The 25474-nt window shown below is 41.7% G+C and overlaps 1 protein-coding gene and 1 pseudogene across 1 annotated transcript; one reads left to right on the top strand and one right to left on the bottom strand.

Moving 5' to 3' along the window:
* The first annotated feature begins 238 nt into the window (after positions 1–238).
* LOC136449911 (protein translocase subunit SECA1, chloroplastic-like) lies at positions 239–11977 on the top strand (annotated as a pseudogene).
* Positions 11784–16246, bottom strand: LOC136449912 (pectin acetylesterase 3-like). The gene is made up of 10 exons (XM_066450141.1): positions 15566–16246; positions 14897–14979; positions 14026–14155; positions 13850–13923; positions 13445–13659; positions 13222–13336; positions 12934–13011; positions 12748–12853; positions 12506–12657; positions 11784–12404 (listed from the first exon to the last, which is right to left on the bottom strand). The coding sequence occupies exons 1-10, from the start codon at positions 15765–15767 to the stop codon at positions 12303–12305; spliced, it is 1257 nt and encodes a 418-aa protein (XP_066306238.1). The 5' UTR covers positions 15768–16246; the 3' UTR covers positions 11784–12302.
* Between the last annotated feature and the right edge of the window lie 9228 nt (positions 16247–25474).

The following is a 25474-nucleotide window of genomic DNA, read 5'->3' as shown; positions in this document are numbered from 1 at the left end:
CTAAACAAGGCCTAATAAGGAGAAGGAGATATGCTACCAATTCCATTCTATTTATTATAAACAGATGCTACAACGGTACCGAGAGGCTTAAAAAAATCCATTCTGTTAGCATTTTTGAAACAAGGGCCAGTTTTGCTTGGTCCATTCATCCACTTTTTGGAACGAGCCCATAGTACGCTGGTAGATTTTTTTTTTGGGCTCCGTCGACGGCCCACCCAGTTCCTTTATCCATCGTCTCCTTCACCTCCATCCACACTCCACAGCCACGCCACAGCCGTTGCCCACCACCCAGAAGCACGCGGCGGCTTGTCGCCGTGCGCGCCGGCACCACCACCACACGAGGAGCCGGAGGAAGCCATCAAGCGCACGCTCATGCCCATGGCCATGGCGCCTCACGCCTCGGCGGCCACCGCAGCCGCTGCTACCCATGCGCTGCGCTTTCCCCACACTTTGTCCGCCACGGGCCTCTCCTCGTCTCCTCTCGCTGGGGGCTGCGGCGGCTGCCGGGCTCGGTTCCGCCCCAGCCGGCGCAGCCCGGGTATGCAGGGGCGGCGAGAAGGTGGCTCCCACGTGGCGCGCGTGGGGGGCCTGCTGGGCAGCGTATTCGGCGGGGGCGGCCGCGACGACGGGGAGGCCACGCGGAAGAAGTACGCCGACACCGTGGCGCGCATCAACTCCATGGAGCCCGAGGTCTCCGCGCTCTCAGACGCCGACTTGCGCGCACGCACCGCCGCGCTCCAGGACCGTGCTCGCTCTGGGGAATCCCTGGATTCCCTTCTCCCCGTACGTACCCAAATATAACGGGCACTCGTATGCTTTCAGTACAATGTGTCGAACGTCGAATCTAAAATGGACTTTACTAGTGACTACACTAAGATGTTACAGTCTGTGATCATGCGAATAGTGTTTCGAGGAAGAACTAGGAAAACCATAGCCTTCTATTTACTATAAGAAACATTTTAATTTGATTATCTGAGTGACTATAGTATATTAGGATGAAAACAAGTTCACCTTCAATTTATTCTCGGATCAGATTGGAGATAATAGGAACAAGGATGTAAAAATTCCGTTTTGCATTTAGATAATGCTTAACATGTATAATTTTGGAGCTTCATCTGAGAAGAATCAATTCACTGTCCGGAGTGTATGTACAATTAGTGAACGAAGCAAGAATTGAAATCCTTCATCAAAATTATAAAAGAATCTATGGTATACCATGAGATAAATAAGTAGACCAACTCATTGTTCCTTTTCATTATCCACTTTAAGATGATCTAAATATGTTAATCATGACTCCTGTAGAATGATATCTCAACTTCTCAAGGTGGAATCTTTGTCATCATTTTGCAGGAAGCATTTGCTATGTGAGGGAGGCTTCCAAGAGAGTTCTAGGCCTCCGTCCCTTTGATGTGCAGTTGATTGGTGGCATGGTTCTGCACAAGGGGGAGATTGCAGAAATGAAGACTGGAGAGGGGAAGACTCTTGTGGCCATTCTGCCAGCATACTTAAATGCTTTGAGTGGGAAAGGAGTGCATGTTGTCACTGTAAATGATTATCTTGCAAGACGTGATTGTGAGTGGGTTGGTCAAGTTCCCCGATTTCTAGGACTGCAGGTTGGCTTAATTCAACGTATGTCATCACATCACATTATTCATTCCTGTTGGCTGTGCCGTCTCCAGTTGCGCATATTCTCCAGTTTCCACATTAATATTGAAAATATTAATTGGCCCCTTATTTACCAATTTTAGCTCTAGCACTTGCACTTGAATGATTTATGAAAATACTGATATGTATCTGAAAATAATATTACATATGCCTAAGAGGATGGCTTGCTGAACTACTGAACCATGAATAAACTGACAGCTCCTACTATGAATGTTTAGCTGGCCATTACCATTCTGAGTTATAGCATATGCTTCCATGCCTTATCACGCCGCAGTTTCATGTGTCCTACAGTCCTAGCCCAACTAGCATTTTGATTATTTTTTCTTTGTGCAGGCATTATTTATAGGTTCTGTTTCTTAGTTGCTAGTGATAGTTTGTTAAACAGAGTTTTTATTTTGACAGAGAACATGACACCCGAGCAAAGGAGGGAAAATTACTCATGCGATATTACTTATGTCACAAACAGTGAGCTTGGTTTTGATTATCTAAGAGATAACCTTGCAATGGTATGCATTTCTTATGTTGGAAAGACTTTGTTATTAGTTGCTCCCTCCGTTCCAAATTGTAAGTCGTTCTGGCTTTTCTATATACATTATGTCTAGATACATAGTAAAAGTTACGAATCTAGAAAAGCCAGAACGTCTTATAATTTGGAACTGAGGGAGTAATATCCAAGTGTTATTATCCTCATGGATCATTGCATCTCCTGCAATTGGCTGAGTCTTCATTATTGCAGACTGTAGACGAACTTGTTTTGAGGAACTTCAATTACTGTGTGATAGATGAAGTTGATTCAATCCTTATTGATGAAGCAAGAACACCTCTTATAATATCAGGCCTAGCTGAAAAGCCAAGCGACCGGTATTACAAAGCAGCAAAAATAGCTGACGCTTTTGAGCGAGACATTCATTACACGGTGAGCAATAAGCTTCTGTATGGATATTTGATCTGCTATTATGGGTTGATTATACAATAAAGTATGCCCTCACGCTCAATGTATTCTAGCCTCCTGATTTCTGAAACTTGTATTCGCCCTTCTGTTTTGAGATAAAAAATTACATCTCAAATATTCTATTGCCATTTTCTAGAATTATAAAACATATAGTAGTACTAATATGTGTCTATCACCTAGCCATAATTTTGTTTATTTGTTTCTTCAATTAACTTAATATAAATTGCCATCTAAAAATGACTATATTTCTTCAGGTGGATGAAAAGCAAAGAAATGTTTTACTTACAGAAGAAGGTTACGCTGATGCTGAAGAAATACTGGACATAAATGATCTATATGATCCTCGTGAACAGTGGGCTTCGTATGTTCTAAATGCAATCAAGGCTAAGGAGCTCTTCCTTAAAGATGTCAATTACATTGTTCGTAGCAAGGAAGTGCTTATTGTAGATGAGTTTACTGGCAGAGTTATGCCGGTGAGTATATTTTATCATTATTCTCAGTAGCACAAGACATGTTACTGTCCATAGGATCTAAAATCCTAAAACAGTTAGTACATACCTTTGCCTTATAGTAAATGGATGACACTATGCTCAGTGATACATGTAAGGTAATAGTTTTCTGGTTGGTTTTTATGTCAAACCTTGACTTGTATACTTGAACTAATTAATGCAAGTGCATTCTGACCAAGGTTCACACATACCAAGTTTTGTGCAGAGGCATGTGTATTAGCAAACTTGCAGTTCATAAATGTTAACATTCATACACGGTATATGAACATAAGAAGGAATGAAAGTAAGAGGGGGAGAGGCACATGATGAATTTTTAAATGCTATCCTGTTGTATGCCCTGGATGGCTTTTTTGTCCACATCATTTTTTGTAGCATGAAGACAGATGTTTGAGTAGGAATCTCATTATTCTAGTTTTCACATTTGAGGTTTTGATGCTTTTGGCAGGGCAGGCGATGGAGTGATGGTCTCCATCAAGCAATTGAAGCAAAAGAAGGTGTATCTATACAAAATGAAACCATAACACTCGCATCAATAAGTTACCAAAACTTCTTTCTTCAGGCAAGTGGCAAACTGTTCTGTCTGGAGCTTCTGATGCTTAAAAATTACTGGAAAACAGACTAATCCACCAACTAAACCATTTCTGGTGCTTTTTAATGCTAATGGCCAGTAATCCTTGTTGAGCATTTTGGTTGATAGTGGTAGAGATTAATAAATAAATAAATGGCTCAGTGTGCTGGATGAACAGCTTCCTCCTAATCTTATCTTTGTTTTATGTTCAAATCTATTACTTTGTCAAGAAATTAACAGAATTTTGTGACAGTTTCCCAAACTCTGTGGCATGACTGGAACTGCAGCTACAGAGACCCAAGAGTTTGAGAGCATATATAAACTTAAAGTTACTGTTGTTCCAACAAACAAGCCAATGATACGGAAGGTACTTGCACTCTGTTGTAACTGTGAAAGATCTGCCCTTCTATTTCATCCCATTTTCTGCCAAAACTTTGATTTTGCTTCTTTCTTTGCAGGATGAGTCAGACGTTGTTTTTAGAGCAACAAATGGAAAATGGCGTGCTGTTCTTGTGGAGATATCAAGAATGAATAAAGTTGGCCGTCCTGTGCTTGTTGGTACCACCAGTGTTGAGCAAAGTGAATCTTTATCAGAGCAATTGCGTGAAGCTGGGATTCCTCACGAGGTATTCCTGTTAGTTTTTCATTAACAATAGTAGATCCTCCTTTTTTCCACTCAGGAATGCTGTTATTTGTGCACAGTGCTCACAGAGAAAAAATGTTGATACTTGACCAAAATCCTGTTCTTGTGTGAAATGATTAACTTTAATTTAATATTTTTATGTACATGAGGCAACACAACAGAATTAACTCAGTAACATTTGTCTCCTGAACAAATTTCTTTCTTGACTCCACAGATAGTTTATTACCATTCAGCGCGCTACTCTGTTCTGCACTTGTAACTATGTAATTTATTTTATGTTTTTGAATAAATTAGTTTCATTCTTTCACAGAAAGGAACCAATGAAAATAATAGAAAATTATCTATTTGACGGAAATCTAGCTGTGACCTACTAACATGTTTGAAAGTTGCAACATCAGTTTCTCATTTCCTAAGGTGCTAAAACTGTCAAAATTTTCTTGTAATTTCTATTGAAGGTCCTGAATGCTAAGCCAGAGAATGTTGAGAGGGAGGCAGAGATTGTAGCTCAGAGTGGACGCCTTGGTGCTGTGACAATTGCCACCAATATGGCGGGACGTGGAACTGATATTATCCTTGGTGGCAATGCAGAATTCATGGCCAGGTTGAAGTTGCGTGAGATCCTTATGCCAAGGTACTAATTTTCCTTATCAGAATTCCAAATAATATTTTACAGTGCTTTGAATACATGGTTGTAGTTTTGGGGGAAAAATGCATGTTTGATTCATGAACTGGTTCTTTTGATGCCTCTCTATGGGGTGCAGTTGTATCTGAACAGGTTCTAACTTCAACCTCACATGCACCCCCTCCCCCCCTCTCCCGCTCCATGTCCATGCACATACTCAGACCTACACAGTACACACAGTTAGGATTGTGTACCTAGTGATAATGACAGAGGTACAAGGCTCCTCAGGCAAATGGGATGTCACATTCCCCTTGTTCTTCACACATGAGAGGCAATATATAATTTTTTTTTTGTGGACAACCCCTGGTGAGACGCTCAAGCATGGGCCTCGAATGCTCACCGGCAGGACCGTCAAAGCTTGGGAGGCTCGAATGCTCATGGCAATGAATGTTGAACCTGGGACGCTCATTGGCAGGATCGAAATGACTGATTCTACCACTGCGACTTTTCATCAGCTGGTTCTTCATGTGCCTGGTATTTGCAATGAATTAGGAGAAGTTAAATTAGAGTCGATTGACATGAACAGCAGTTTGGTACTGTATCCACAGTGCTGTATCAACAATCCTAAAATGTTAGTTTATGCCTATTTCTAAATAAGTTAGTTTTTACTTTTGTTGATAAAGATTGAGTTGTGATCTACATCCTTGATCTTAGAGAGAGTGTTTTTTAAGAGGAGGGGGTTGTTTCTCTTTTAATCAAGCATTCAACGCTACTACAGAATCTTCATTATCTTGAATAAATAATAAGTTGCAATGGAACTACCTTGTCTTTGCAACAAACTTCTATGGGATGCCTAGGATTCCGAAAGAGACATTTTCCCCTGTGTTTATGTAGCGTAAATGTTGTTCAGCTGTTCTTATAGGCTCTTTTTATTCTGAATGCTGCAGAGTCGTCAATCCAATAGATGGTGTTATTGTATCCAAAAAGCAGATGCCACCAAGAAAGACATGGAAGGTACATAACTGGCTATAGGTTTAGTAGTGATATGATCAACAACTGATGGTCTCGAGATTCTGGGACTTGCATCGGGTAGATGTATTATGATTTAACTTGTGATATAAATTTATCTAATGACTTACTGCACTTATTTTGCCTTCAGATGAACGAAAGCTTGTTCCCATGTGAACTTTCAAAAGAAACGTTATCATCCGTCAAAGATACAGTTGAAATGGCTGTCAAAGAATGGGGAGAGAAATCATTAACTGAACTGGAAGCAGAAGAGCGGTTGTCCTACTCATGTGAGAAGGTAGGCCTATTTTAGCAACCATGAGAGGTCAAATATTAGTTTTCGTGTGGGTGAGACAGCTATGCAACTTCAGGGACTACTGGTGTAGTGGTGTTCCACATTGCAGTCTGAATAAAAGTTTTCGTGTCTTGAGTACTTAATTATGTTTCTTTATATTTCAGGGACCAACACGTGATGAAGTAATAGCAAATTTGAGAAATGCATTTATGAAGATAGCAGATGAATATAAAGTTTACACTGAGGAGGAAAAGAAGAAGGTTATATTGCATATAAAAGAAACATTGATAGCTCTATCTGTTGCTATTCTGTGTAGCGTGGTGTTCACATGATCAATTTTATTCAGGTCATTACAGCAGGTGGGCTTCACGTAGTAGGGACAGAGCGCCATGAATCGCGCAGAATTGACAATCAGGTAATATACTATTGAAGATATTGCTGTTAATATAATATGCAGGGGTGAACCTGAGATATCTTTTCTGCTTGTTGCATGGGTGAATTGCTAGTTTGTCCCAAACTAAATTTAACAAGTCTAGCCTTAGAAAAATGTTGTTTCATGCCAAAGTCCATGATACATGTTTGGAGTGTCTGCATTCTGCAAAGCCAACAGTGAAGTAGTTAGCACATATCTTTTTTACTTTGATCATGACAGAGGATGGTTATAATTGAGTTGGTTTCTCTTTCTGGTTTAGCTCCGTGGTCGAAGTGGAAGGCAAGGGGATCCTGGAAGCTCTCGCTTCTTTCTTAGTCTCGAGGATAATATTTTCCGGATCTTTGGTGGTGACAGGATACAGGTTTGTATTATTTTCTCTAGTTCTATAACTGTTTACATGAGAAATAATACCAATGGCTTGACTACATAAAAATAATGTATTGCATAAAAAAACATCCCCTTTTGGTATCTCCATCATTTTAATGATATGACTTATTGATTGTACCTTACTAAATGCCTCTGACAAAGTTGGATGTCGTTCTCAAGTTGCATGTCATATTTTGAAATAATGGCAGATACCTTGTTCATAATAGTGAAATAGAATGTGCTCAAATCCATTCACTACCAACTTTTTTTTTGAAGGACAGAATGTGATGCTCTCATCATTACTAGTAGTGGGTCCAAGTGCGTTGAACTATATCCTTCTACTAGTTAAGTAGCTATAAACTAGAAATGTTTTGTAGCAAAAATGTTGAGAACCAAGTGGTAGTTTGGTTGGTGCTTGCAGGTTGTTTGAGTACATCCCTAAAGGGTTGGGTACTCCCCTCTCTTAAGACAAAGCTAGGGATGTCTTCTCCCTGTGGTTGAGTTCTATCTTTTTAGCAAATTACCTGTTATAATTATTGTAATACACTTGTGTAAGCATACCTACAGGACCGTGTCTGGCAATTACTGCATCACTTGTACTAATAGCTGCTGCTCTCAGATATATCCTTGCCTGACTTATCCATATGATTTCAACATTTCTTGACAGACAAGAATAAATCTGTAACTAATAGCATTTGGTTTCTTGTCTAGGGTCTGATGCAAGCATTCCGAGTTGAAGATCTTCCTATCGAATCAAAAATGCTAACAAGGGCTCTAGATGAAGCACAACGAAAAGTTGAGAACTACTTTTTTGACATCAGGAAGCAGTTGTTTGAGTATGATGAGGTATTGAATAGCCAGAGAGATCGTGTATATGCAGAAAGAAGACGTGCTCTTGCATCTGACAGTCTTGAGTCACTTATTGTGGAATACGCTGAATTGACAATGGACGACATATTAGAGGTTGGTTATGGTGACCATCTGACAGCTGCGCTTAAATATTAAAACTGAACACAAAACATTATATTTCTCTGAAGTCCTGATGCTATAATATTCTTCTGTCGTTGGCAGGCTAACATAGGCCCTGATACTCCAAAGGAAAATTGGGACCTGAGCAAACTTATAGCTAAGCTCCAACAGTAAGTTTTAGTACATATACATGTGTATTTGGTCAATTGGGATCTGTTGACTGATGTACTGTCACCAAAATTGTAATGTTTCTGTTTCTTTTCTACTAGGTATTGCTATCTGTTGGATGACTTGACACCAGAATTGTTGGAGGGCAAAAGCTCAAGCTATGAGGATTTGTGGGAATACCTCCATAAGCGAGGGCGTGAAGCTTACTTCCAAAAAACTGTTAGTTTTTTCTCCTTTTGCTTTTATGGATAGCGTTTTTTCACATGGTTAAAATATTATAAGAAGTTTAATGCAAATATTTCTTACAAACAAAGAGAGTCTGAGTAGGTATTTCACACTTGAACTACACCTATCAATTTATCTGTGGTTCTTAGTAGGGGTAAAACCAAATCTGAGCTGAAGGCAAAGCTAGATCTTAGCAGTAGATCATCTTGGCAGGAGCTATGAGCCTATGACGAAAAAAGGTCGTCTGATTCTGAAATGTATATTCTTGTTTATAACAAGTGCATCTTATCAGCAAGACAAGTCTACAACAACTACAACAACAACAACAATAACAGCAACAACAACAACAAAGCCTTTAAGTCCCAAACAAGTTGGGATAGGCTAGAGTTGAAACCTAGCAGAAGCAATCTAAGGCTAAGTCTTTGGGTATATTCCATCTTTTCAAGTCTCCTTTTATTGCCTCTATCCAAGTCAACTTCGGTCTTCCTCTGCCTCTCTTCACGTTACTATCCTGCCTTAGCATTCCACTACGCACCGGTGCCTCTGGAGGTCTCCGTTGGACATGTCCAAACCATCTCAACCGGTGTTGGACAAGCTTTTCTTCAATTGGTGCTACCCCTAATCTATCACGTATATCATCGTTCCGAACTCGATCCTTTCTTGTATGACCGCAAATCCAATGCAACATACGCATTTTCGCGGCACTTATCTGTTGAACATGTCGTCTTTTCGTAGGCCAACATTCTGCACCATACAACATAGCAGGTCTAATCGTCATTCTATAAAACTTGCCTTTTAGCTTCTGTGGTACCCTTTTGTCACATAGGACACCAGATGCTTGGCGCCACTTCATCCACCCTGCTTTGATTCTATGGCTAACATCTTCATCAATATCCCCGTCTCTCTGTAGCATTGATCCTAAATATCGAAAGGTATCCTTCCTAGACACTATTTTACCTTCCAAACTAATATCTTTCTCCTTCCGAGTAGTAGTGCCGAAGTCACATCTCATATACTCAGTTTTAGTTCTACTGAGTCTAAAACCTCTAAAACCTTTGGACTCCAAAGTCTCCCGCCATAACTCCAGTTTCTGATTCACTCCTGTCCGGCTTTCATCAACTAGCACTACATCGTCTATGAAAAACATACACCAAGGGATGTCCCCTTGTATGTCCCTTGTGACCTCATCCATCACTAAGGCAAACAGATAAGGGCTCAAAGTTGACCCTTGATGTAGTCCTATCCTAATCGGGAAGTCATCCGTGTCTCCATCACTTGTTCGAACACTAGTCGCAACATTGTTGTACATGTCCTTAATGAGCCCGACGTACTTCGTTGGGACTTTATGTTTGTCCAAAGCCTACCACATAACATTCCTTGATATTTTATCATAAGCCTTCTCCAAATCAATAAAAACCATGTGTAGGTCTTTCTTCTCCCTATATCGCTCCGTAACTTGTCTTATTAAGAAAATGACTTCCATGGTTGACCTTCCGGGCATGAAACCAAATTGGTTCATAGAGACCCGCGTTATTGCTCTCAAGCGATGCTCGATAACTCTCTCATAGCTTCATAGTATGGTTCATCAACTTAATTCCCCGGTAATTAGTACAACTTTGAATATCCCCTTTATTCTTGTAGATCAGTACCAATATACTTCTCCTCCACTCGTCAGGCATCTTGTTCGATCGAAAAATATGGTTAAATAGCTTGGTTAGCCATACTATAGCTATGTCCCTGAGACATCTCCACACCTCGATTGTGATACCATCCGGTCCCATCGCCTTACCTCTCATCCTTTTCAACGCCTCTCTGATCTCAGATTTTTTGATTCTCCGCACAAAGCGTCTATTGGTGTCATCAAAAGAGTCATCCAACTAAAAGGTTGTGTCCGTATTCTCACCATTGAATAATTTGTCAAAATACTCTTGCCATCGATGTCGGATCTCATCCTCCTTCACTAAGAGATGCTCCCTTTCATCCTTAATGCACTTAACTTGGTTGAAGTCCCTTGTCTTTCTCTCACGAACCCTAGCCATCCTATAAATATCCTTCTCTTCTTCCTTTGTACTCAAATGTTGGTAAAGATCCTCGTACGCTCTACCCTTTGCCACACTTACAGCTCGCTTTGCAAGCGGTTCACCGTGAGCCAGCCAATCAGAGTCCGCCACCTAGCTGCCATGTGGTGACAAGTCTGAATATAATAATTCATACTTTTTTCTTAAAATTAATAGCAACCCATTCATGTGTTTGGATGTCCAAATGCATTTCCCCGTTTTAAACCGTGAAACTAATCAGGTAAAATATTAGAAGTTATTTTCTTCACAATGGTATTTCAGACTTGAACAGTACAACAGCTTTGATAAACTATTAACCAAATATCAGGAGCACCAGAAATAGTGAGATGTAGTTCCTCATTTCATAACTTCTATACTTGTATGTCAGGAAATTGTGGAGAAGCAAGCTCCAGGATTGATGAAGGAAGCTGAGCGGTTTCTAATTCTCAGCAATATTGATAGGCTGTGGAAAGAACACCTGCAGGCACTAAAGTTTGTCCAACAAGCTGTTGGTTTAAGGGGTTATGCCCAACGAGATCCCCTTATTGAGTATAAACTTGAGGGATATAATCTTTTCTTAGACATGATGGCTCAAATCAGGAGAAATGTTATTTATTCTGTATATCAGGTAAGTCCATCCACCTGTCCTAAAAAGTCTTCTTTCATGCTACATTTTCGTTTTAAGTATCATTTGAACCACTGAGTTTGGAGTTGACTTCCTTGAAAGATAGGATTTATGTTTAGTCATCAGACAGTTCCCTTTTGTGTAGTTCATGCATGATGCAAAGACTTGGTATGATAAACTAGACCTACATAATAAATAATTTGAGGTTTTAGCTATCGGACTATCTTGCACTGCGAACTGGTGAAGCATCATGATCCTGACTCCTGAGTGGTCACATGCTTCTTCACACAAGCAACCGACATATCTTAGTTTTCAAATGCATATTTTTGTTATTACTTAGCACTGATATCATCAGTTCTGACTCATCAACATCCTTTAGTTCAGATATATTCTGATTCTTCTAAAATTACCCTTTCTTTTTCAACAGTTCAAACCAGTAGTGAAGAACCAAGAAGAGGAAGCATCCCAAAAGAAGGTGTCAAAAAAGAAACTGGACAAAGGAGCTAACAAACTTGGTGCTGCCCAAGCTGCATCATGATCTTCCTGTGAGAAATGTTACTGGTGCTTTTAGTTGCAGTGGCTGCAGTCTCCACATGTACAAAGATGGTCGATACGTATGAGAAATGTACTTCATGATGTGAGTCAGCTGATTTTGGTAGCTTCATACTGGGACACAGCTTTCCAGTGTATTTTTTTTTTCTTGAGCTATTGATGTTATCAGCAGATCCTGTGCCTCAGCATATTATTGTTCATAGAATGGATAGCATCAATTTTACGAGTTGTACAGAAATAGGACATGCACAATGAAAGAGTTTTTGCTCCTCAACCCACAGTTTTGTATAATAATGTAATTCATTCTTATCGACACTTGATTACTGAAAGCCCCATTCTTCAGGTTTGCAGGATTAGCATGAGCAGGTACACAGAATTCTGAATGTAGTAGTAGTAGAAAATATTTGCTGGTAGTGCCAACTGACTAGAATAATACTAGATAGCTATTCCATTGAATGGATCACATGCTAAACAACAGCTGTAGAATCACTCCATGATCTACTGAAACATGTCACTACCATTTATTTCTTGTGTTAGTGTTCCTTTAATGGCTGTATTCAATTGCATTCCCAAATCAATATGATTTACACTTTGCTGAGAAAGCGTATATGTTCTTCACTATGCAAAATAAAAATGTGGATCTTCTCATATGATATGGTGGCAAGTGTTGTCACAGGGATAGCGGCAGTCGATCGCCTTCACTTCAGCTCTATCGAAGTACCAGTCACCAACGGATTTCGCAATCCCCTGTGCATGAACATCAAAATACATGAGTATCCAACAATTTCATCTCGGAAAGAGAGTTTCTTTTGTATCTAGCCAGTATCTGGTGTATTGTCAACTGTTACCTTGTTTTGAATGGTTGGGGAGCCACCTGGTTTGGTGTTCCAGGTGCCCAGCTGCTCGGACTGGCAGTGCGCGAAGCAGGAGCTTATGAAGAGCCCGTTGCCCCTGGAACTGGAGAAGCCTTTGACGGATGCTACCATCTGGTCCCTGAAATCTGCACTTGTGCGGGTATGTGTCACAACACTCTAGTCATTCAGATCATTTCCTGATGAAGAGTAACTTATATATGGATACCCAGATTAACCTTGCAGGAAACTCATCTGGGATGCACTGCAGGCCGTGCGGTTGGACTTGCAGGCTCGCCAAGCGCCGCTTGGGTCAGCTCTGTCTGGCGCCAGGCTGAGTACAATCTGACGGACCAATGCAGGTAAGTACAGTATATGTCTATTTAATTAGGGTGTCTGCTCCATACAGCGAAACTAATGTTCACCTGAATGAAGTCGTATGCAGCATTTAGCAGGAACAGTGGCGTCGTAATGCCGTCGATTATGTTTTGTGGGAAGAAGCACTGCACCCACATGAGATTGAGATTTCAGAGCAGTCATCACTTCATTTCTCTGAAGTTCGTGTACATGAGATGGATCAAATTCCTATAGCGAGTCAATTGGCAACGTGTACGTGGCCGTTTTCCATCAACCTTGTCTTTATTTGCTCGCTTTATTTACGTGCAGGGGGACATAGCACGTGTGTGAAAGAGGAGAGGAGCGAGGGCACGCACCGAGGTGGCGTCGAGACGGGCGGTGCAAGCCGGCGGCAGGTTCTGAGCTATTCCTTGCATGGCCACGATGTCGCCGAAGTAGGATCTCAGGCTGCGGCCCCCGGAGACATCCACGCTGCACGCGGCAGTCATGGCAAAAACCTGCTGTCAGTTCAGTTGCCTCTTGTGTGTGATGCAGAGCATGGAAGGAAAGGGAGGTTTAAAGCACAGCACAGGTACGTACGCGTCGAGGTAGAGGCCGCCGTCGGAGATGCACTTGACGACGGCGGTGCCGGACGGGAAGAAGGCGCGTAACTGGTCGCAGTGCAGGATCACCGCCAGACCCCCCGAGGAGCAGCCGGTGAGCAGTACCTGATCAGCAGAGGCCATCCCAATGGAGAGGAGGTGCCGGATGACCGCGTTCCAGATGCGCTGCCCTCGGAAATAAATCCCAGTGTCCTACAAGTTAACTCAAGCAAAACGTATACGACTAGTTAAAGTCATAGTTAGAAGATGGCAAAATAAAATGTCTGCAAACTACTACACTGATTGAAAAGTACGTATCACAAACTACACTTTTAAGAGTCGTTTTCACAAAGCTATGCTTCTACTGAGTAGTAATATTCTTTGGGTATGTGTATGTATGCACCTTATCATAGGCCTCGCCGGCAAAAGATCCACCGTCGCAGTAGCGAATCTTTACTCGGTTCCAATTGTAGAAATCTGCACATATATATCAGCATCGGAGATGATGAGTAATGGACATGGACGGATAAGCTAATTAATCTAAGATGAGGTGTTGGAACTGTGGATGGACAGGCAGACCGGGATTGACGGCGCTGCTGCTGCTCATGATGCCGGTGAATGGGATCTCTTTATCCATGTGGTCCGACGAGCCACGGCCGGAGCTCTTGGTAAGCTGGCATGTCTTGGCGCTGTTGCACCATGCACCTCCCTGCATGCGTCCATGCCCGGCATATTATGTATAAAAAATGTATAATAAGCTTATTAGTCCGTTAGTGTACTTATGAAGAAACTAAAGTAGTACAGCTTTGAAAATGTAAATAAAAATAAGAACAACATGAATCATATATAAAAGTGGGGAGTTCTTACATTAGTACTAATGAATACTAATATATAAGAACAACATGAATCATACCCAAAATGGTACAAAACCTGCACACTCTCTAGCCATCCTAACTCTATGGCAAATCTGGAAGCAAAGAAATGCTGTGGTTTTCAGCCGAACGCAGGACAGTCAGAGCAGTGGCTGCTGGGATTAGAGATGAATGCTCCTTATGGCTGATGGCTGGAGGGAAGTGTCTCAGGTCCTTAATGATTGCAAATAATGTAGTGAGAGTAATTAGCTTCTAAGTCTTCTAAACTCGCGCAGCAGTCTGTTGAGCGAGTTCGCGCTCGTGCATGTAAGGTTGCAACTCTGTAAACTCCTTATTAATACACAGACAGGTAACCGGATCTTTCAATAACAACAACAACAACAACATGAACCATATATAGTTTAAGCTTACGTATGTGCTTCAAAATTTCAAATGGTAGTCAGCCTGTTCGGGAGGCCGTATCGTATCGTGGATTATTTACTGCTGGCTGGTTTGGTGTGAGAGAAAAACACTGTTCCCGGCTGGAAATTTACGATCGTTTACGAGCAAGCGAACAAGCTGAGTATATATTAACTGACCTCTAAGTTCACAATCCAGCTTTTGCTGCCTGCCCCGGAGCCAGGATCCAAGTTGTAAGCAGGTGGCGTTCCATCCATGCACACTGCGTTACATCTTTAGTTCTTAAAAATTAAAATGCTCTTTGTTAATTTGGGCAAACCTGACAATACCATCTGACATTTCCAGCATTAGTTTTACATATAATGCATAGTTTATTGGTCCCATTAATCTACTGGTATATACTGTATTTCCTTTGTTAATTCCTGAGCCATTGTTCACCAGATACATAGGAAATTGACAAAAGAACACCAGTAGCAGCAATACTGAACGTCTGAAACTTATAGTTTAAACTACCAACTAAAGAAGCAGTCTTCAGACGATTACAATTAGTACAAGAAACAGCTTAAATCTGGATTGTAACTGATAGTAATAACTAGCAAAAGCTATAGCTTGTCACAAATGGAGACTAGCTAGAGCGCGCATTGACCCCCACACCCCCCCCCCCCCCCCCCCCCCCCCCCCCCCCCCCGCACACACACACACAAAAGTGGGAGTGGGTCGCAATCGCATCGGGCGTGGCACGCACCGCACTATAACAACCGAAATGGCAGATATGAATATGATCTCAATCCAGACCTCTATCTCTCAATCCCCAAGATCAGAAGAGCAACATGCAGCAGCATACATACCAGCTCCGTCGCTGACTGCGGACTTGAGGATGGTGATGGGCACCATCACCGACGCCGCGCGCCGCCGCATCGTCCGACCGCCGGCTCCACTGCGCAGCTCATCTTCCACCGCCGGCGAGGCGGCCGAGGTCGCCACCCAGCAGTAGCTGCCTACAAGAATGGCGAGAGCAATGAGAGCCGGAAGCGACGGCCGATTCCTCATCTCGGGACCCCTTGATGGATGGATCGATCGATCAACAGGCAGGCTGCGCGGCCGCACCTGCAGTCAAGCATATGAAACAGCGAGCTGGCTCAGGTGCGTATATATAATTAGCGCACGCGAAGCAAGAGGTGGATGGGCATGTGCGTGCCTAGTACTCCACACATTGCAGAGCAGTAGCCAGGGAATCAGAGGAGTGAAGTCAATACCACGCTTCGAGATCTGCGCCAACCAACAAAAATATTGGTGTATGCATCACAGCACATGAACTGATCAACATGCATGCAGACCGTCTCAGTTTGCCAGTGAGTTGAGCAGTGCAGCAGGTTAAACAAAAGAGATCATTGGGCGGGTAGAGCAACATGCCCGTCGTCTGTCTGACTGTGCGCGGCCCTCCGCCCTCGCCACCCCCACCCTACCGCCTTGCCACTGTCCGGCCAGCTCATCCGCAGGGATTAGGGACGAAGAGATAACAAGGTTGAGATGGCCGGGTTCTTGTCAATATATATCAAAGTTTTAAATAGCCGGCTATAGTTGGAGCTATATCCGGCTATAGCTATTGGGCAAGACTAAAGCTAAGATATATCACTTTTAGCGCTAAGAAAAGCAAGAGGCTAATAGCCGGAGATAGCTGGAGATTGCCGCTAAATGAACCATAATTTAGCTGCAGCTAAACTGTTGTTGGGCCAGCAAATCGACCATGCGGCCCAGTAAAGCCTTCCTCACCCAATCCATTCGTCCATCGCAGCCCTATTGGCACTCAGGCTGTAAATTTTGTGTGAAAACAACTCAGATAATTAAATATCTTCTTTACTAAGCTGCTCATTTGAAATTAGTTTTACTGATTGTTCACATTATAATTTAAAGATCAGTTGTACATTGTAGGATCTATGCTTGATTGCTTGTTCAAGCTAATAATTAAATATTTGTGACATGGTTCTGTGTATTTTTTTTTTCAATTTTTTGTAAAAACAGTTAAATGTCTTAGCCGCAGCTATAGCCCGCTATAGTTGCCCTTAGCTGTTGGCGAGGACAGCAGCTAAGAGGCTTAGCCGGCTATTTAAAACCTTGATATATATGATGAGTGGCTGTTATGGATAATAAGTCCTTGCAGTTTGAATTGGTCTTGCTTACAACTAACCGAAGGTGAAGTGGTGGCGGTGCAATGTGTCTCTTTTGTGTATGTGCAGGCATTGGAGAGATTTGATGGCGATGGTGGTGAGGGTTAAGTAAGGTTTGTGATGTTATACCCCGGGAGGTGAAGGGCGACCAAGAGGGCTTGGACGGAGGGAGTAAGGCCTAGAGAACCACGGATGATCGACACCAAGCACAAGAGCAACAACAACAGGTCGTGCATAAGGATGAAAACAACACTAACTGAAGTCAATGCAGGATCAAGACCAGAGTTAAGTGTGGATCGTGAAGGACATGGAGATTGCTAGACAGAGGATGAAGTATACAAGCATCGACATCGTGTGTTGTTTCGGCTTCAAAACCATGGAAACAAAGGGTTTCTCAGTTTTGGCCTCAAAGTTAGGGGTGTTGAGTCAAAGGACGTGAGCCATCACAAAGCTTGCATCGAGACAAGCGAAGTTGCGAAGTGGTCGGATCTGCTCCAATGGACAAAGAACAATCTAGACGGATTTGCTCCTTGGAGTATGTATCTAGTATTAGGTGCTACGAGTATTTTAGTCTGTTGCATCGACCCTATATATATGTATGGATATGATTGGTTGGGAGAGGCATCTCTTGCAACTTTAATTTCATTTTTTATAGGTTAGCCAAGTACACAAAGCAAAGGGATGCAAGGTTAGAGAGAGTTGAGATCCTCTTGATCTAGTGTTTCAATTTCTAGTGGAAGGATGATGGGAGGAGGTTAGACCTGATTTGTTTAGGTGAATTTGTCATGATTCTATTGAAGTTTGTTGATTCAGTTTTGTTCTTCCGATCCATATCTCTACCTCTTGCATCCAAGATTTCTTTTTTTATGATTTTTAGTCCATTTTCATGGATTTTTATCTGCTAATTTGGTTGATGTTTTGGCACGATTTGATTTGGTTGAGGTTTTGGCACGATCATGGATTTTTCATGTTCGGACCCTTTGAAACTTGTTCATATTACGGCTTGAAGCCCAACCCTTATGTCTCAAGTTTCTTTCTCTAAAAACTCTCTTTTCTTTCCTCTTTTGGTGAAATTCTTGAAGTTCATTGTGCTGAGATTTTTGAGGTGCTATGAGGTCTTGAAAACATACCTAGGATTTTCCTTCAATAGATTAACAATGAGCACCATGAAATCAACTTTTTGAAGATCCTTGATAAAATCTCAATTTAATTAAGAGAATGTTAACACTCAAATTGGGCCCAAGCCAATTTAAATAGGCCCATGATAGTTTTGGTCCAATCTAAGAAAAACTTCATAAAGCGACGTGATAATAGTACCACATTGGTTTTTCTATGGGATAAGACCACCCCTACCTCTTATAAAATAAGGGATACATAGCTGATTGAGTTCCCATCTATCCAATTGACACAAAACACAACAAATCAATCTACTACCTCTCTTTTACCCTCTCATCCCCTCTACTTCTCCTCATTCTTCATCGGGGCTGCATGGATGGTGGATCAACAACGGCGAAGCTCTAGCATAGCCAGGCCGGCTAGAGCAGCCCATAGCCGCCGCACGCCCTGACGGGGTCCCTCCCGGGTGTGTGGGGTTTCGGGTCTCAAGAGATCTCGCCGGCGTGTCTTGTGTATCGCGCTCCTAGCGAGGCTCCTCCGGCAACGTGTCTTGCGTATCGCGCTCATCGCTGGAGGCACAAGGTCTAGGTGTGGACATCCCCTAGGCGCCGACCGATCCCAAAATTGGCTAGGCCCTACATCGAGCGATCTAGCTCCTTATCAAGTGTTTGACCTAATTAAGCGTCAACACACTTTTTGCTGACTCCGTTGGGGAAGATTGGTTCGGCTATCTCTTATAGCCGATCTCACTGACCTAGCCTTACTCCTCATTGATCTATCTTCTTGAGCTCGCCATTACCGTTGCATCTATCCCAAAAGGCCAATCACATCTGGTTTCGAACCCTTGTGATCTTGTTTGCAACTTTGCAATGTGTTGCGCTTGCTTTTGGAAAATTCAACACGGCGGTCAAGTTCTAAGTCATGGAGTACCAAGGTGACGTCCGGTATTTCCTGCCTGTGCTGAATATATTCATTCTCTGTTCTAACTTTGTATTGCAGGGTTGTAACTTCTATATATATTCTTTATACCTTGTTTACTCTGTGGCTAACTTGTGAGGGGTGGTACTACACTTAATTTGTAGTTTCCATTTTGGAAACTCTCTTTACTAATTGTTTCCGCATTTAAAGGTGTTAATTTTCAGAAACGCCTATTCACCCCCTCTAGGCGGTATCCTAGGTCATTTCAATTGGTATCAGAGCAAGGTTCTCACCTAAAGCTTCACCGCCGTGAGAAAAGGATGTCGACGCCTATCGAGTTGGAGCCGGTGCTTCTCCAAAATGATAGTTCAAATTTTCTACCTTGGTCAATACATGTACTCAATACTTTTAGAGATATTAGTCCTCTTGTTGAGCATATTATGGATGCAAGCATATCTCTTTCTATAGTTGATTGGAGCAACTACAAAAATTTGTTAAAAGAGGAAGAGATATGCGTGCAACTCAATGCTCAAGCTATTAATGTTATGTTGAGTACATTGAGTGCAGAGGTTCAAGATGAGGCAATCTTTAATGGACAACCACCTCCGTAGAGTACTCATCTCATTTGGAATAGACTTTCTGATTTATATGGGAAATTCAAATGTGATGATGCACTTGAGATCAAGTCAATGGAAAGTATGTCCATTGTGTCTTCATGCAGTGAAGAAGCCTCACAAGACCTCAAGAGTGCCGAGCCAGAGCAAGAAGTGCAAGCAGCGCATGACTTGCTATCTGCCTGCACATACTAGACGTGTCTAGTATGGCCGAGGCAGTAGACCAGCAAGCAGCTATTTGCAACGATGCTCAAGCCCGGTGGAGACCAAGTGATGAGTCAACCTCAGTATCTCATGATACTCATCACTTGTGTCTCATGGCCAAGAAAAGCAAAAAAAGAGTAACAAGAAAGATCAAAAAAGGAGAAAGCACACGTAGATGATCAAGATGAGAATGATGCTGAAGTTGAAGGCAACTACAACCTTGATTATCTCAACCGCAAAGACAAGTTCATCATCATGAAGATAGTTGAAAAGAATGATGAGCTTGAAGAAGAGATTGAGAAGTAAGAGCAATCACTTCAAAAGCAAGAATTATTTCTTATTTCCAAGATGGAAGAACTAAAGGCTCTAAGTGAAAGGTATGAAAAATTGTCAATTGAGCATACTTTAGTTACTAACTCCTCTTCTAGTGTTTCACAACTAGAGAAGGAATACTTTGAGCTCACGGCAAGGCTAGATGAACTATCAAGCAAGTATAATGTGCTATAAGCAAATTATATTCATCTAAAGTGCTCTTATGACGAAGTAGTAGAATCAAGCATCATGCTTGAGGTGGCTCATGAGGTTGTGATCACATCGGTAAAATTTTCTCTACCTCTCACACATTCACTCACTAGTACACCATCTCATTTAAATATTTCTTGTACTAATGAATGTGCTCCTCAAGCAAGCCAATCTTCGATTGAGCTAAATCTCATAGAAAACATAGGCTCAAAGAAAAGGTGGAAAGATTAAAGAAAGATGTGATTCGGTTGAAGGGTAAGGAGAAAGCACAACCTTCTCAAGATAACCGTGATAACATGGTGAAGAAGCTTGAGAAGGGTTCAAACCTTGCTTCCTCCAAAACCCAACAAAAGAATCACATCTCAAGCAAGGTCTACACAACCAAGAGCAAGAAACATGGAAAAAGGTTATGCTATGGTTGTGGATTATATGGACATGAGTGGGCCATGTGTCCACATAAGAGTTGGGCCGACAAGTGTGAAGTGACCGAACAAAAGGCCTCAAACAAGTTGACCAACCAAAAGAAAAGTGATGGACAAAGCACTTGTCTCATGAGCAAGAAATTGGGGCATCCTACCAAGAAATGCCCAATGTACAAAGAGGCAAGAAAAGATGCCCAAGTTGCAACAAGAAGATTCTATGGATGCAATGAGATGAGCCACAAGGTTGATAGATGTCCATACAAGCAAAGCAAGTATAGAGCAAACAAAGGTCGCATATGCTATGCTTGTAGAAGAAAGGGGGCATTTAAGCTATGAATGCCCAAATGGTAACACACCTAAACCGAACACATTTGTTTATAATGATATGCTTAGGAAGACCACAAATGGAGTTAGCACTAGCAAGGTGATGTGTTCACCACAAACTAGTGCTAAAGCCATTTGGGTGCCTAAGCATTTGTTGACTAATCCAAAAGGACCCAACAAAGGTTGGGTACCAAAGTGTGCTTAGGTTAATGATGTAGGTACTTGGTGATGAGATGAAGGCTTCGGGGTGGTTGAGCAAGCAAATTGATAATATTCACTCAATCTATCAACCAATTCTTATCATAATCTCTTATATGGTTGACCCAAAGAAAATTTAATGAATATATCATATATTTCATCCTCACCATTGGTAACAAGTACCTAAACCTTATAGGATAGCCACCTTGTTCGTTTTGTGTTCAATAGTTCACAAATAGGCATATTTGTGAAATATTGAAAGTGGCTAATTGAAAAGTATTTTATTTTGCCATATGATGCTTTTAATGGCTCTCTAGTGGAGCAATTTATTTGTTGAGATGCAGGGCATAAAATAAATACTATCGCTAAAATGAAGAATCACAAGCAACGTGTTATTTGCTTCTGTCTTGCACCTATCGGACATGTCCGGTATGGACAGGGACAGAAAGCAAGTATTTCTGTTCGACGTATTCCAGACATATCTGGTATACCTACCGGACGTGTCTGGTATTGCAGGAACCAGAACAATGATAGGATTGCAACTAAGTCTTTGATCCATATATTTTTATATATCCTTAATTTACTCAGAAGCTTGTGGTTTATCAAAACTAAGTGGATTGTGAGCATATCTTAAACTCAAATTTAAATATGGAAAATTATTTGGTTGTGGTTCAAAATAGAAAATTGACTCCTAAATTCGTAATAGAATAAAGTGCTAGTTAAAAGTCATTTAAATTACTTAAAGCACTTATTTAGGGGGAGCTCAGTTTCTATTTTGCACCTTATGGACTAACAAATTTATCTAGCACTCTTTGTAGTTCATTGGAAGAAAAAGTGATTTTGTATCTAGCATAATTATTTGGCAATTAAGGTCAACATAAAGATTATCATGCTATGTATCTTCTTAGTGGTATTCTTGTGGGCTCAAGTCAAAGGTATGTTTTTATATACATGCATTGTAAGTGCATCTAAGGCCCTTTATATGTTAGATGTACATTTGTGTGACATAGGAGAGATGTTTTTTCAAAACTCATTACTAGCATATGTAGGTGGTGTGAATTTGAAAAACTATTTGAATCTTGGTCTTTGTGACCTAGCCTTGTCATGTGATAATTATAGCTCCCCTTTATTGTTTGATTGGCTAATTACACATGACATGGCTTTCTTAAGTCCATAATCTACTATGTCTCACAATCTCTCTCTCAAGTAATCAAAATCTATGTATGTCAAATATTTGGAAAAGAGAAGTGATACTCATGGCATTTGGATAAGAAAAGTAATTACACCTTATTTGGATCAAGGACATACATGTTTTTGGATCAAGAAATGATAGAGAAGGGGATTTGAATTAAGTGAATGAAATTTGGAAAAAGATCAGTCAACCCACAAATACCGAACGTATCCGGTATGCCTACCAGACGTGTCCGGTATGAGCAAGGCTATAAAAACAGCTGGTACCCCTTCGGCCCTGATCCTCTATCTCTCTTTTCTCTCCTCCAAGCCGACGCCGCCACCTCTGTTCCACCATATTAGCGATCGAGTGATTCCACCATGAAAAGGAAGAGAGCGAGATTGGATCGGAGGAGATTTGCATCAAGATTGAAGACTTTGGGACTTGGATTTCCAATTGTATCTTCATTCACTCTCACAAGGTACCCTAATCCCGGACCTCATCCGATCTAAGCGGTTAGGGTATGATTTTGGAATTCCTTCGGTAGAGATGCTATATTACCTGTCTAGAAGCAATGCCTAGAGTTTGGATTGGTTGAAGATTGAGCCAAGGACCCCGGTTAAGGTTGTTGTCCGCTCATACCTATTCGGTATGGGACAACAGAGCATATTTTGCTCCCTTGTTTCAATCCTCTCAGTGGTTGATTTTTAGGACTAAGTTTAATTGTCTATTGTGTTTTGTGAACCTTTTGACCTAGTTTGGTTAAGGTGATTACAAAGCAAAGGATAATTATTCTTATTTCTATATTTCAACTAAAATAAGCTATCGTTTGGGCATGTATCTAAAATTCCTTGCAAATCTTTGGATATAGGACATCAGCTATGAGCGGAAGACAGAAGCCTAGGTCTAAGCATAGGCATGATCCAGCTTTGGAGAAACACAAGAAGGCAAGGCAAGACATGCATCCCAGATTTAGTCAGTAGGAGCAGGGTAGTAGCAGGAGACCCTCTAGAGCCACTAGGGGTGCTCCATAGTACAGAGAGGGTGGTGATGGTGATAGCAACTCCTCTTCTGGTGATGAAACTGAGGATTATAGACTTGAGCACAAGAAAAGGAAGAGCACTGACAGAGACTCAGACAGAGAGTTAGATGTTGGTGACAGCTCTGAGGAGATAGATGAGGAGCAGCAGGCACCTCCAGTGCACCACCCAAGTCAGGGCATGGACTATGGCCTTCTTGAAGTACATGCTCCCGTTTTACCCAACTATGTTGTCAGAGTCACCTACAAAGGAAAGGGTATGACTATGAGAGCAAGAGATCAGAGGAGGATTGATCCTAGAGGTTTGTCTAGGATTCAGTATGATCATCGCTTTTATACTATGTTCCATCTGGATTATTATACCAGTGTGATACTTGCTAGGAATCCTATGGTAGCCAAGTCTTAGTGGATAGATTGGAAACATGTCAGAGAGCTACGAAAGTCCTCCATTGACTATGCTATTGCCACTTGTCAGCGCATAGGTGTATACACGCTCATGGAGTTTGTGCATGATTGGAACTCTAAAGTCATTGCACAGTTTTATGCCACTCTATTTGTGGAAGAGGAGCCAAGGCATATGCATTGGATGCTTGAAGGCCAGTGGTACAGTGTTGACTACGACGCCTTTGTAGCTTTTCTTGGCTTCTCAGAGGAGGACCTCTAGAGAGACAGGATCCACATCGAGCAGGTGTTACCTCCTGAGCAGCTCGCCTACATGTATCCACCAGGAGGTGAGAGAGGAGCAGTGGGGAAGGTTCTAGGTCTTCTCCCTACTTACATATACCTAGACAGGATGTTCAGGAAGACTATTGACTATAAGGGTGGAGACAAGGGCAACATTGCAGATTATTCCAGAAACTTGCTCCATAGGATGACACCTGATGCTCAGCCATTCAGTGTGTTTGACTTTATTTGGTCAAAGATTAGGAGTGTGGGAGAGAGGCCCCTTAAGGGCTGTGGATTTGCACCTTACATCATGTTTATAATTGAGGTCACAGGACACACATTTGAGTATGACAAGAAGCATAAAGTCCTGAAGATTATAGATGACTTGATAGAGATTGGGGTGCCTCCAGTAGGACCAGAGGTAGATTCACCTACAGGTGGTGCAGCAGCTGGACGAGCTTCTCCTCTACCACATGCTCCTTCACATTCTTCTTCTCGTCGCCGCTGTCCTCTATCTCCTATTCGCAAGATGTTCAGTGCTATCTTTGGGATGTGCAAGGACATACAAACCTATCAACAGAAGGAGAGGGAGGCTAGGAGGAAGGATACTTAGACTTTGAAGCAGATTGCATCTAGACTTGAGCTTGATCCTTCTAGGTGAGCCTGAGACTGAGGAGCAGCAGTAGGGCAGGTACGACACAGAGTTTGCAGAGTTCCTTCAGCAACAACAGTAGGCTCTAGAGCACCCTGACACTTTACCACTACAGGCTTGGGTGCTTACTCACTCTCCGCCATGTCCTAGTGCTACAGACGAGTATGCTTCAGACTGGTAGAGTGACTTCATAGGTAGTTTCTATGACCCATTTGGTGTGGGTGGTTCTCGTCTAGCCGGTGCTACACACTCAGATGATGAGGATGCTGGTAGAGATGAAGATGATGATGAGTGATCACAGCCTTTAGAGACAGGCTTGCAGCCCCTTTTGTCCTTAGTTTGTCATTGTTGGACCTTTGTGGTGATAGATGACAAAGGGGGAGAGAGACTGATTAAAGCTTTAGGATTTTTGTTTCATTTACTTATCTTTGTACCTAAAGATATGTACTGCAGGCCGTAGTTTCTGAGCTTCATTAATGTATCTTGAGTTTGAGATGAGACTTACTTATGCTTTATCTATGTATCTCTTGAGACATGATCTTTATATATATTTTAGTGGCTTATGGACTTGAGAAAATGTGTAATGAGTGCTATGTGTGACATACATGTGTTATATTTATTTTCATAAGGACTATGCATGCTAGAATGAAAATATTTGTTGTGATGTCTTTATATTTATTCTTGTGTGATATATCTTGTCATATGCATCACGATTTTACTTTGTCACACACACATGCACCCCA

This window comes from Miscanthus floridulus, chromosome 5, assembly GCF_019320115.1.
Source record: "Miscanthus floridulus cultivar M001 chromosome 5, ASM1932011v1, whole genome shotgun sequence".
Lineage (NCBI taxonomy): Eukaryota > Viridiplantae > Streptophyta > Magnoliopsida > Poales > Poaceae > Miscanthus > Miscanthus floridulus.
The sequence above is the reverse complement of the archived record's forward strand: the minus strand, read 5'-3'. Positions and strand labels throughout refer to the sequence as shown.